This window comes from Stegodyphus dumicola, chromosome 1 (genome assembly GCF_044657685.1).
Source record: "Stegodyphus dumicola isolate Sdum_Otavi_A_Nest chromosome 1, ASM4465768v1".
NCBI lineage: Eukaryota > Metazoa > Arthropoda > Arachnida > Araneae > Eresidae > Stegodyphus > Stegodyphus dumicola.
This window is the reverse complement of record NC_140768.1, coordinates 295,230,872-295,244,997: the sequence shown is the minus strand read 5'-3', so window position 1 is coordinate 295,244,997 and position 14,126 is coordinate 295,230,872. Positions and strand designations below refer to the sequence as shown.

The following is a 14,126-nucleotide window of genomic DNA, read 5'->3' as shown; positions in this document are numbered from 1 at the left end:
TCTAAAAATTATGCTACATCAGCTCTGTAATTGGACCTTATCATATATATTTTATATCTCTTCTGAATGTTCATATTAGTAAAGAAATAAAATCAGCAGCTTTTTCTATACATTCTAAATGCATTTAGTTTATTTAGAATAACAGAAATCTTTAATTAAAAAAAAAAAAATTCTAAAATGAAAAGGAAATGTGGAAGAATGAACCTGAATACTTAAAGAGAAAGAAAATTATTCTTCAAAGATATGTACAGTTATTATTATGTAAACTAGCCAGTTGTTTACAATTTCAGTTTTTGCTATAATTTCCCATTTCTATTTTCTCACCAGAATGCAAATCACTTAGACAGTTTTTAAACTGAGGTTTCTGGAGTGTGTTTCTGACCTCCGCTCTTATGTTCTAAGTTCTTTTTAAGAAAAAAATTTATTTAAAACTTTGTAGTTACTTTCAAGCATAGCGATAATTTGCTTCACATCTGTTGGGGGTGGGCCTGTCGACTATTTAACTTTTACTAGATCAAATAAATACTCATAGGTACATTGTGGAGAGGTTGACAGATTAAAAGATAAAACACGCAGAAACTAGTGAGGACATTCTTTTGCATATTGAGACAAATTCTAATTGTTAGAAAAGATGCGTAAAGAGAAGGAAATCAATATAAATTAGCCAAAATGTCTGGGAAGGCTTCAAATTAAAAAGATGCATAAATATTTTATTGTTTTGTTATCCTAATATCGTTTAAGAATCAATATCATAAATTACATGTATTTTAAACTGTGAAATTTTATTATATTGTGATTTTAATACGGCTTTATTAACAAATATTGTTAAAAAAATCAAATTTAATAAACGTAAATCCATAATGACTAAGGTTGTCTAATTCCTAATTTAATTACTTATGACTAACTGCTTACCCTTGAAAATTATCTCTGCATATTAAAGTGAGTTACATTGGTTTGCATATTGAGACAAATCTTTAATTGTTAGAAAAGATGCTTAAAGAGAAAGAAATCGATATACAGTAGCCAAAATGTTTGGGAAGGCTTCAAATGAAAATAACGGATAAATATTTTTTTTTTTTAGTGTTGTTGTTATAAAACATAAATGTTTTGTAGCTTTTAATGTGTAATTATCCTAATGTCATAAATTACATGTATTTGAAACTGTGAAATGTTATTAGATTTTGATTTTAATAGGGCTTTTTTTTTAACAAATATTGTTAAAAAATAAAATGTAATAGTGGTCATGTAAATCCATAATGACTAAGGTTATCTAATTACCTAATTTAATTATTTATAACTAACTGCTTACCCTTAAAAATTATCTTACATATTAAAGTGAGTTATTGCCTTTCATTAACCCTTACCATGGTGACAAAATAAAACACAAAAATGTAAATGTTCTTTGCATCTAGTGAGACTTAAAATAATGAAAAACTACTTATCTCCTCTGGTGCTTTAGTGGCTTATTAGAACCTTAAAGTATATTAACTTAGTCACAAACCCTGGAACTCTACATGAAGCTACAACAGTAACTGCATCAGACAGAGCCCAGCTAACTTTCAGAACTTGCCCAACTGTGCCTACATCAGGCCTTTCAGGTTTGTTCTGATCAGCAGGTCTCTCTCTCTCTCTCTAGGCAATGGCTAGGCTCTTTTCTTATGAATCATGCTGATTATGATTTTACTTCTCATTTTAACCTATGCCGCTTGACATAACATCTGCTTACTATTTACTAAACCTCTAGACTGAGCAAATATGTGACAAAATGAGACATTAAAAAAAAAAAAAAAAAAAAAAAAAAAGTTAGTAAAACACAAATAAAATGTCACTTATTTTCTATCAAACATGCCCAATTATTATAAGTACAAAATATTTAAAACTTTCTAATAAGAATGTTAATTAAGTTTATGCATCCTACTTACGGATCTATTTATGGTATTACAAAAGTGAAGTTCAGGCATAGATAATATTTTTAATTGAATTTATTCAGATCCCATTTGCTCATAGGTCCTTAATTTTTTACATTAAAAGTCCTTAATTTCTGTGTGCAGAAATGTGTATGAACCTTGAAAAATGAGTAAATTTCCAAGAAGAAAGCACCAAAGATTCCAGTAAATTGCTCTGCGGATTATTCTTAGTCACTTTTATCTTTTGTGAGGTTATTTACCAATGGACTATTGCTAACCTATAAGATATTTTTTAAGAGTATTTTTGAAACTGTTAATTTACAATTATTTATGTTATGTATTGTTATTTTTTTAAGTTCATGCAGTATTTAATTTTTCCTTTTTTAAAAATATTTATGCAAAAGTATACTGCTATTAATTTTATCCATTTTTTCAAAATGCATCTGAGGAATTTTGGTTTAATAATTTAAAACTGATTGAAAAATTTAATGGTTACCTTGTAATTAAAGGTGCATATTATTATCCTTTAATTGATGTAAATGAAGTATGCTTAAAAAAGAACATTTTGAAGTTTAATTTATGAAGGCTGCATTCAAAATACCATTTATGTGAAAAAATATCAAACAATGAATCATTTCCATATTTTTATAAAAATGAATCTGACAATGGATTATCATAAAATGTGTCTGCAATGATAATTTGGATATAAACAGGATTTTGCCAAACTATGATATAAGTTCAATTTTATCTAGTAATTTTTCAAAACTAATTTTTGTTTTACATTTGAAGAACATAATGGAAACAACTGCCTCTTAAGATAAACTGATTCAGTAAACAAGGTCATAAATAATAACTCTTTGAACACTGTATTATGTTTTATTTGTAAGAAAGAAATTTGGAACCTTCTGTGGGGTTCCCCCCCTTAATGTAAGATATCAGAATTGTTAAGATAGCAAAAATTGAATTAGTTACATTGAAAATATGAAACATATATATTTCTTCAACATTGATTTTTTTAACTGTTTATTGTACAGTTATTTAATTCTGTGTGGTTTTTCAGTACTACATAATACACATTTAATTTCAAAATAAGGCATGTCATTTTTTGTGTTACATATTTGGTAACCGTATCCAGATATTACAGCATTTATTGCCTCAGCAGCATAATATTTTAATTCACAAATTGTACTTGGATTGTTATAGTTGTCTTGTATTAAGAATTGATATTGTTAATGCTTATAAATATATGCAGTTCTTAATGATTGCTTTTTAATATTAATAGACAAAAATACAACATGCACAATTGCTGTCAGATTTCAGTTGGTACAAAATATCAACTCATAGCGATAATTAAATATGAAATTCTTGAAATTCCCAGTAAGCTTAAGTCTAGTTGGGAATATGGTAAAAAACTGGAACAGTTGTTTACTATATACCAGGTGTACAAGTATGAAATGCAGATTTCAGACAATAGATGATGCTCCAGTGCAGTTTGTGCTATAAAGATTTGACACTGCACAATTTCATTGTCATCAAGAACTGTTAAACACACACGAGTGATAAATTGGAACACTGTGTGCATGGTGTTGTGCTCAGTATGCCAAAATTGACACCGAACAAAGAGCATTCGTGGACAGCATTAATTTTTTTCTTTTTATTTGAAGAAAATTGCTGCTGAATTATACCGATTACTTTGAGAAGCTTATGGTGAACATGCTCCATTGCACGACACGTTTGAACGATGGTTTCAGTGTTTCAAAAGTGTTGATTTCGATGTTACAGACAAGGAATGTAGAAAACTGCCAAAAAATATGAAGATGTGGAATTGCAAGTATTATTGGACGAAGAATGATTCACAAATAAAAAACAACTCAGTGAGCAATTGGGCATTAATCAACAAGCTGTTTCCAATTGGCCATGAGAGATGAATAAGATTCAGAAGACTGGTCGATGAGTACCACATCAGTTGAACAACAGACAAATGGAAAAGCACAAAAACACGTGTGACATTTTTCTTGCTTGGTAAGAAAGGAAATCATTTTTAAATTGTATAGTTACAGGGGATGAGAAGTGGATTTAGTTTGATAATCCCAAGTGCAAAAAATCATGAGCAGACCCAGGTGAACCATCCACATCGACCACAAGACCGAATCACCTTGGTAGAAAGACAATGCTCTGTGTTTGGTGGGAACAGAGGCATGTGGACTACTGTGAGCTGCCCAAACCTGGGGGACCAGTTAATACTAAATGTTACCAACAACAAATGACCAATCTGAACTGTTCACTGCTTGAAGAAAGGTCAGAATACCGAAAGAGGCAAAGTCATTTTTCTTCATGACAGTGCTCCATCACATATGGCAAAACAGGTTTGTGACTTTGGAAACACTCAGCTGGGAAGTTCTCCCATGCGGCTTACTCACCAGACTTGGCTCCTCCCAGTTATCATTTGTTTGCATCGATCGGTCATGTACTTGCTGAACAGTGCTTTGGTTCGTACGAAGATGCGAAAAAGATGGCTCGATAAATGGCTTGCAGCAAAAGGGGAAGATTTGTACTGGCGTGGTATTCACAAATTGCCCAAAAGATGGAAAAAATGTATAACAAATGATGGAGCACTTTTTATCATTCTTCTGAATTTAACACCTTTTAAAGGGGGGAAATCCACATTTCATACTTTTACACCTGGTACATGGTAATGATAAAGAATTTATTTTTATTTTTTTTATTTGAAAGCATACAGACTCCCCGTGCACCACATATGTATAACACGGGACTTACACAGAAGTAAGTTAACTAAAACATTAAAAGTTACATGCGTAAAGAAAATGAACAAAAGCAGAGAACAGCAGTCTGGACTTCACGATGCAGCTCCACTCAATTCATTTGGTGAAGATGCTGTAGAACTTTTTAATACCTTTGATTTTACAGATGCCAAAAGAATTTAATAAAGTTTTAACTGCATCTGAAAATCTTAAAAAATGTTGTAGTGGAAAGATTTCTTTCAATAGCCATATATATATATAAACCTCAATGTATTTTATCCATCACACTGCTCATCAATGATAAGGGGCTACAAGAAAGAATTTTAAGATAAAGATATCTCCTTTAATAAGAGCTGTAGAAATTATGTAGAATGTCTAAATTAAGTGAAGAACTGACCCAAATTGTGCAATCCAAAAAAAAGTATTGATTCAATGAAAAAAAAAAAAAAAAAAAAAAGACATTGATGCTAATACTGGTTCCCAGAATTCATCTGAATCAAAAAGTCTGTTATCAGTGCCAGAAACACTATTGGAAATATGAGTATGGAAATGCCCAGCTAATGAAAAATAATGCCCCTTAATAAAGTGCAGTAAGCTAAATAATTTTTCTTTATTGTTATAAATACCATGGTTTACAAGAGCAAGAGATGGCATAGCGATGCTCATAAACAGAAAGATTTATCTTGAAGGTGATTACCTTGAAGGCTCCTCCCCCAAACTTTGTATGTATTTTTAAAGTTTGGAAAGGGGTTCTAACAAATATTGGGGGAAATTATTTATATTGTTGGTAAAGCAGTTAATTTTAAGTTAGTTATTGGTGCTTAGATTTGTGTTTTTACATTATATTAATAGATAAATATCTTTTTAGCAATGAATGAAAGTATGAAATTTGATAAACATATATAAATTTAGAGGCTTTGGTGGAGGATAAAAATTAAATCTTTTGTTAGAGTTAATTTAAACAGCAGTGTTGGTAACAAACAAGCAACTGTGGATTTTATTATTGCAAAAATAACAAATCATGACCTTTATTAGGATTAGAAGATTGTAAAACTGAATCTTATAGATGTAGTCACAATGAAACAAAAGCAGTTCCTGTAAAATAACAGGAAAATCTTTGTAAGAAAATTTGATGCGACATACAATATTAAAATTAAAGAAAATTGTCCACCCATCTAGACGTATATCACTAAATTATTGCCCTAAACTTGAGAAGAAATTGAAACAGCTGGCAAAGCAAGGGATTATTCCTAAAGTTGGAAAGTCCTTAAGTCTAGGTTAGTAATCTTGTGGTAATAGAGAAGAAACATTAGACTTTAGTTAAGTTCACAAAATCTTAACAAGGCTATTCATAAAGGTCATGTAGAACTTTTATTTAATTATGTAATAAAACTGTCTTTCCTCCTCTCGAAGTTGAAAAAAAAATTCCCAAATAAAAATAGCAGTGATTTATGTACATTCAATGCTCCATTTGGATGCAACAAATTTTTGCAACTTCCAAAGAGATGTTTTTATGTGCACCTGAATTTTTTCAAGCAAGAAATGAAAATAATAATAATAATAATAATAATAATAATAATAATAATAATAATGTCTACATTCCAGGGGTTTTAGTTTATTTTGATTACTTTCTTAATGCTGAGAAAACACATAAAGAACATGATGTGAGTTTAGCTGAAGTAATTAAAAGAACTAAAGAAATGAATTTGAAGTTCAATCAGGCTAAAATTAAGTATAAAGTACAGGAAGTGAAGTATTTGGGATTATGTGTTTGATACTATAGGAATGAAACCTGATCCTGAATGCCAGAGCCAACTAAACTGAATTCAAAGAATATTAGGCAGGATAGGCAATTTATGCCACTTATCTTAAGCAGAAAAAAGTTATGCACAAATTGAAGAATTTTTAAGTGTAACCTTTTTAAAATTTAATGTCAGCTATTTCTAAATTTTACCTCCCAGCTGGTATGGTGCTTAGTGAAGATGACTGCTGTCCCGATGGGCCTGGCTTTGAATCCTGGAAAAAGCACAGGTGTTTGTAAGCATGAAGTGTCTGTGTGGCAAGGGAGCGTTTTACTCAAGAGCAATATATGGCGAGCTGAAAATCCTCTCGATAAGTTGGTGGTAGGGGAAGAGGGGTGAGAGATCCTCAGATCACCTTCAGGATATTCTCTTTCAAAACTGAGGCATAAACTTAACAGTTAGCTAGGTTCAAAAGTATCACAACTGCCCGTGGTACTACAGAGGTGCTAGCCTAGCTTCTACCTGTACCTGTTTCCAAATTCCATTATATCATTCATAATTGAGTAGCTAATTGATCATAAATACAGAGGTGACTGTGGTCCAGATATAATCAGAGTTTTTGCATGGAATTTACGAATTTGGGAAATGTATCATCTTTCTTAAATTTTGTTTTATAACAAATGTATCATCCAGAGATTATATTAATTAAAATTTTTTAAATACATGTCTTATACAGAAAGAGCACAAACTGACAGTTGAAACTTTTGAAAGATAACAAATTCCCATCCTGAATCATCTGAACATATTAAATTTGTTCAATTTATTTCCATGGACTCAGTATTGAAAATTAATTATATGTGTGCTATTGTGACAGAATGTAGAACATCCTTGATCATTGTGAAATATTATTGTCTCATTAAACAAAAACAGTATAAAATTTCTGGGTCCGAAAATTCCCATTAAGACTCCATTGGTAAAAGTTTTAGAAATAATGTGAATAGCTCAACAAGTTACCAAAATTCTCAACATTCCTTGAACTATTCTCTTCCTGCTAGGAATCCCTCATCTCCAACACCTATTAATATGGATACTTCAGGTTCTGATCTAATACTAAGAATTAAATGAAAAGCCCTTTTTTTTATAATAAAATGTCTTGCCGATTGTACTGCCCTAGTTAGGAATATATATATATATAAAGCGCAGTAATTTCCAGACTTGAACCTCTCCATAAAGCAATTTTGGGTAAGGCAAATAACTTTGAGAAATGATGAAGTACAATATAAATAAATTTTTAATTAATTAATAAAAATATTCTTATTTCTTTACAATAAAATTGTTTGAAAATAGTGTATGCATGTGTGTCATATTAATATTCTAATTATTTGAGATTATATCAGATTTTTATGTGATAATTAACAAGGTTTTTGAAATGAGGTCACAACTACTTTTCAAAACCCTTGGTGTCTGTAATGCTTAAAAATATAGCCAATATAATATCATCTTGGTTACTTTTCATTGCCATACGAAATTTTGAAATATAGCCGAAATAAGTTGGAGAATAAACAAAGATTAATAAACAATAACCAGAAAGATGAAAAGTAAAATATTAGTTACAAGTGAATCATGAACTGTGAGTTAAGGTTAGACTGGAAGTAAAACATTAAAATTAAACTAAGGTACACACGAATTTCAACCTGGTAGATGACAAGTGGTCACTCTCCAATCCAATGACCTTATCTAATGCTGCTTGAATATTACAGGATTGAAAGGAAAAGAGTAAAAATACATAAATAAGTAGCTTTTTTAAATATTATTATAAGTTAAGATTCCATTGCAGGAGTAGCTTTAGATATTTAGAAGATAGATTAAGCATTACTAGATTCATTTGCACGGAATTCTAGTAGTTCAAATACAATGCCAAATGCACTATCTGCAGCTTTCAATTTTGGAAGGAATACTTTGAAGCATGAGGCAAGCATCATAAAACAATTTTTGCCTAAAGCATTTTAAGTTTCTTTTATAAATGCAAGGAAGTTAGCTAAATCTGATTTATTTTTTGTGAAAAGAAGCATTCTTAAATGTTAATATTTGCTTCATTATGCTGAGTTTCTCACTGTCAAGTTTTCAAAAGTGTTTCCAAATACAGGAAATTGCATTCTGTAAGCATCTAATTACACTACTTATCAATGCCTTGATGAGTGTCAGTTAAATAGATGTGGACAGAAGATTTTACATATAAACCTCGGGATTTGAAATTTTTAACAGTAGTTCCTAATTATTCCAAATTGAATGGATTTTGAGAGAAAATGGTTGGGATATCTAAAAATATTCTTCATAAAACAAATAGGGGTAGATGGAACACATGAAGCCTTTCCTGAATACATGACTGGTGAGCTAGTGTCTTCGTGCAAAATTATCAGTTATTATATTAATCTTAAAACTAATAATAATACACAATTTTGAGGAATAGTTTGAGATTTAAAAGAACAGTTAAATTTTATTATGATACCAAAGCAAGGAAAGACCAGATTTTAATAAAGGATAAAATGTACTATTGAGATTTCTAAGAACTTCTCCATTGGCATGGAACTGATAATTAAGCATTTCTACAAAATATTGTTATTGGAGAAAAGAGCTGGAATGAAGTGCAGTAGTAACCAGTGCAGTAGTAACCTCAAGAAATAATTAATTTTCTATGATAGCCTATATGCTTGTCAGATTTAAATAAATATTCTGTAAATAAAAAATTCTGGTTTTTCATTTAATTCAAAAATTAAGGATGAGGTTAAGAAAGCATAAGGGCAGAACAAGGCAAAAGAATGGACCAAAAGACCAACCAGGAGATAGACCTGGGATTGTACAGTGGGCATGCATATATATATGGCACATGACTTGGAGGAGTTTCAGAAGGCGTGCCCCACACAGGTGGTGTGTCAAAGAATTTCAGAAATGCTCAACATACTTAGAACACTAATTTCATTTTAAATTGTGCCATGACAATACATCTACAATACTATTATGTGATATAAGCAAGGACTTTTCATTCACTTAATTCTCAAAATGAAATAATGGATTCTTTTCATGAAATTTTTACTGCATTAGAAATTGTTTGGTATCATATAATATATGCATACTATTATATAGAAGAGTTTATTAAAAATCTTCTGAACACCGACTCAAAATATTATGTGTTGTAAGGCAGTGATCTCAAACCATATGCTGGCCAAATGCACAGTCTGAAAAAGCAGACTGGGCCAGAATTATAAAATATTTTTTTACAGTATAAAAATATTTTAAACAAGTTTAAAATTTTCTCTCGATATATTTATTAAAACATACATAAACAACAATAGTAAAATTCAAATTTATATTTTCTTTTTTTGAAATCTAAAGTTTGATTCAAGACAGTAGCAGTTGTAATTCCAAATATATTGACAGCTAAATAAATATACAATTTTCAGATTGACTTTTGTTTCAAATAATTTTAATATGTTTAATTAATAAATAATATACTTTAATTTAAACTAAAAATAAAAAAAGACTTTTCTAAGTTTTCGGAGAAAATTTTCAGGTGGCACAAAATTTGAGAGTAAATAAGTTTTTTCTTTTATTAAATTTTTCTTCGCATAAATAAATGTATGTTTATATATATGCTTGAACATAAATGATTATAAGCTTTTCTATTTTTTCCTATAATTTGACACTTGATAGAGTTTCAGTTCTGATAAAGCTTTTAGCTTTGGAAAGAAATTACTAGATATTATCTTTATCTCCGATTGTAGAGACTGATCAATCAATCAGATTGACTATATAATATATGTATAAGTTAAAAAAAAGCTGTTCACTTAATAAATGTATCTCCAAACTAAGCGATTATTCTTAGTGCAAAAATTTTTAACTGAGCATACTTAGTTTTTGAAATGTACGAATAAAAATTAATGAAATCTGTATATTCAAATCTTTGAATAAGATTTATACTGCATTTTAAATTAAGTAGTTCTATTTATACAATTTCTTGTGCATTATTCATGTTTGTTTTTAATGGCAATAATGTAGACTCATACTTTGAATAATTTAATTCTTGGGATCCTTGCAGCAAATACTTAATTGAAATGTATTTGCGAGCTGCATAAAATTACTTCGGGTTTTGCCAGTTGCCAATTTCCCTTAGAAAGTCCTTCATGAAGGCATCTCTTCCCTTAGGCAGATATCCCTCATGTGCTTTGCCATAATTAAACCCAAGCTATCAATCATCTACAATTTCAGCGATATTTGGGAGACCCATGGAAATGAAAGTACTTCAAATATAGCTAAATTTTTAATAAAAAATGCCACACTTTTTTTTTTTAAAATATATATGGGAATGGGAATTAATGCATAGTTAAATTGCTTGATATAAAACTGTTATAGTTGTAAGAGGCTTTTGTTATATTCATTGTAAACAGTAGTTTTTTTTTTAACGTGGCAACTAGATCATGATTTAGAAAGTTTGTTGTCATATAATTTTCTGTTGTTGCCAAGAATTCTCATATAGTTTTAAATTCTGATTTTAATTTTATCTTCAGTAGCAATGTAATATTTATCTAGAATAAAATAATGCTTAAGAAAACTATGTGACGCTGTTAAATAAAATACATTTTATTCTTTGTTGATTTTTATTTTTTCATTTACAACTGAAATTATATCTGGACATATTTTAAGAGTTTAGAAGAGTTAAGAGTTTTTGAAAATGACTAGAGGGAAGGAAATTTAATTTCTAAAATATTTATACAAAAATGTAATATATATGTAAATAAAAATATTTAGAACTTTAATTTTGATGATCACATTTATAATTGTTGTTAAATTATGGGATATGTACATGTAAAAACATCACTCTTAGATTATATACATTTTCTTTTTATTATCATTTTTAAGATTGTCAGTAGTAAATATAAAATTTATATTTTTATATAATTTTAAAATTTAATGCTGTTGTTGAAATATTTTTTCTTGAATTAGGATGTGTTCAGAGAGTGAAACTGGTGAAGAAATGGAAAACAGTATTAAAAGCAAAGATCTGAATGCAAATTTAGAAGTCAGCAGTCCTACAGATAGTGTAAAACATGTAAGATGGCAAGATTTATCGAAACAGAACATTAAAAGAATAACATTCAAGCATAGCAAAAGCAAACACAAGCAAAATCAAAATGCAAAAAAAGAGGTATAATGTTACATTAATGGAATTTTATAAAGCTTTAATTAATAAGTTCAAGAATTATTGTTATTAGTGTATAGCTGCAAACAGTATTATAATAATAATTTACTTATTTAATCTGATAATTTTAATGATTTCCTTGTCCCCTTCTGTGAGCTTCTGCGACTTAAAATTTTTTTAGAATTAGGATTAGATAACTTTTCATTGATAAATTTTGAGTTAGCACAAAACATTTAGATATCTTATTTGGCATAATTTTTTTCTTTTGTTAATTTCTGTTACATGCAATAATTTGCTGTCAAAAACTTTTTTTTTTTGAAAAATCAGTGAATTTTAGCTATCTTTTTGGTTAAAAATAATTTAACTAAACTATGTTTGTAAATTTAAGCAATATGCCCATGAGTATTTTTTTTGGGGGGTGGGGTGGGGTAAACATAGAAGAAATTTTCAACTGTGGGTTACTGTTTTGAGAGAGGGTTTTTTTATACTTTGGCCTGCAATAGACATTTTGTATTATGCAAGATGTATAGTATTGGAAATATGCAATTATATTGTTACCACACAAGCTGTGAACACATTCAGTAATACTTGGTTTTTCAGTGATAATGTAAATTATTGCAATAAATGCAAAATTAAAAAAGTTGTGAAAAACTTAAATTTTTGGAAGAATTTGTAGGGAAACGAACAAATGGTTTCTTGTGCATATAGGAGAGAAAGTTGCCAGACTTTAATTGAAATGATAAAAGATGTGGCATATTTACCAGAGCAGAAGAAAGAAGGCTGCTTTTCAGTATAGCTTTGTAGATCCAAAATCTGGCACACAGACAAAGAAAGAGGAATGAGGTGCAGCCAAATGATGTAAAAGATGAACGACTTGCTACATTTAGATTCATATTTCTATCTGGTGGTACTATGCAGGATGACAGAAAATATTTGATTCTATAAATTGTACTTATTGCAAATTATAGCCTCCCTCAAGATAAGTAAATTTATTTCCCTTGCATATTACAATTTTTCATTTTTTGAAAGTTTCCACATTATTTTCTAATTTTTGCTAAATTAATTTTAAATATCATCAAAGTATGTAATGGTTACTTTAACAAGAAAATACCAGAATTATTCAAAATGATTGTAATTTCAATTTTCTCATTTTAGGAAGTAAAAGAAGGTGAAGAGCAGCCTTTAATACAAAGTCCTTCAGATATATACAAACACTTTGGAAATTTATTTCAAATGAATTCTCCTAAGTCTATATTAAAAGTTAGAAGTGTTTCAGTGGAATCAAATGAATCTTGTGTCTCAAGTGATGAAATTATGCCAAAAGAAAATTTTCCTGAAAGCAGAAAAGAAACCATAATTACAGTAAGTAAAATTAATAGCAATCCTGTTCGCATTTAGGTTTATCAAAGTAAGTTGTGTTATGCATTTTTAAATAGGAAAAATGAAAATTAACCATAGATATTGATAATTTAAATTTTCAAAATTTAAAATAAACTGCACTTAATTTTTTTGAAGAATTGTGTTCTGAAATATATTTCATTAGTTTCAGCATATATTAGGTATAAATTGTAAAACTTAAGATCATTAAGCTAACCTGACATATTTTATATAATAATCATATGAATGTTCTCAAAAATTCAATTTTTTAACATGCTTCCATTAAATCTAATATTTTGTTGCCAAACAATTTTAATTTGCAATCAATCAGTGATGCCAAGTTGTGTTTAAGTTCATTTATAATTCATACTACAGTCAAATAGCATTCTCAGTCTATTGCCACTAGACCTAGACATGGCTATTATGGTAAGAAATGTTATACCATTTCTCTTTCCATCTGCTATACTATAGATATTACTTGTAGAAGCTAACATCTGTGGTACTGCAAAAATCTCCATTGCTACATCTAAAACTGTATATTCCGTGCAACAAAACCGTAATTCTTAGATTTGCGATGTAGCTCTATGATTCAAAATAGTCATTTACAGATGTTAGTCATCTCATTGAGGGATGTGATAGGGCATAAGAATTCATATTGAATTCACCTCTTTTAGACCCAGTAATTCCATATTTGCATCACTATTGTTAGACTCATAAGAATCAGTTTTTTGAAGAATACCTCAACATACAAAAATTCTGATTTGAAAACCTGACAGCATGGCTGCTATGTTAATGGGCAGACAAAACTTACATTTCTCATCTGTTCTCTGAAGCAAAAACAAAGCTTTTTTTTTTTATATATATATTTCAGCAGAAAATATTTTATATTTTTACAAACTACACCTAAAATCATAAAAATTATTTGCGATTATATAATTTTATATAGATTTTACTTTGTGTTTTCATTATTATATATTACTACATAAACTGTATTTAAATATATTACCACAAAAAACCTTTGTAACTAAATAATTAAAAATTACTAATTATTTTATCCCTTTATTATTATACATTTTTCTACATGTTGTTAAATTCTTGAACTATTTCATATACTTTACCTAATCGTTATTTATTCTTTTTG

At 29.1% G+C, this 14,126-nt stretch overlaps 1 protein-coding gene across 1 annotated transcript in view; it reads left to right on the top strand.

Annotated features, from left to right (window-relative positions):
- The window catches only part of LOC118196721 (uncharacterized), a 51,114-nt gene that overhangs the window by 36,811 nt on the left and 177 nt on the right, over positions 1 to 14,126 (top strand). Inside the window, exons 8-9 of the mRNA XM_035368177.2 lie at positions 11,413 to 11,614; positions 12,764 to 12,970. Coding sequence (XP_035224068.2) covers positions 11,413 to 11,614; positions 12,764 to 12,970 — 409 coding nt within the window. The remainder of the gene's footprint in view (positions 1 to 11,412; positions 11,615 to 12,763; positions 12,971 to 14,126) is intronic.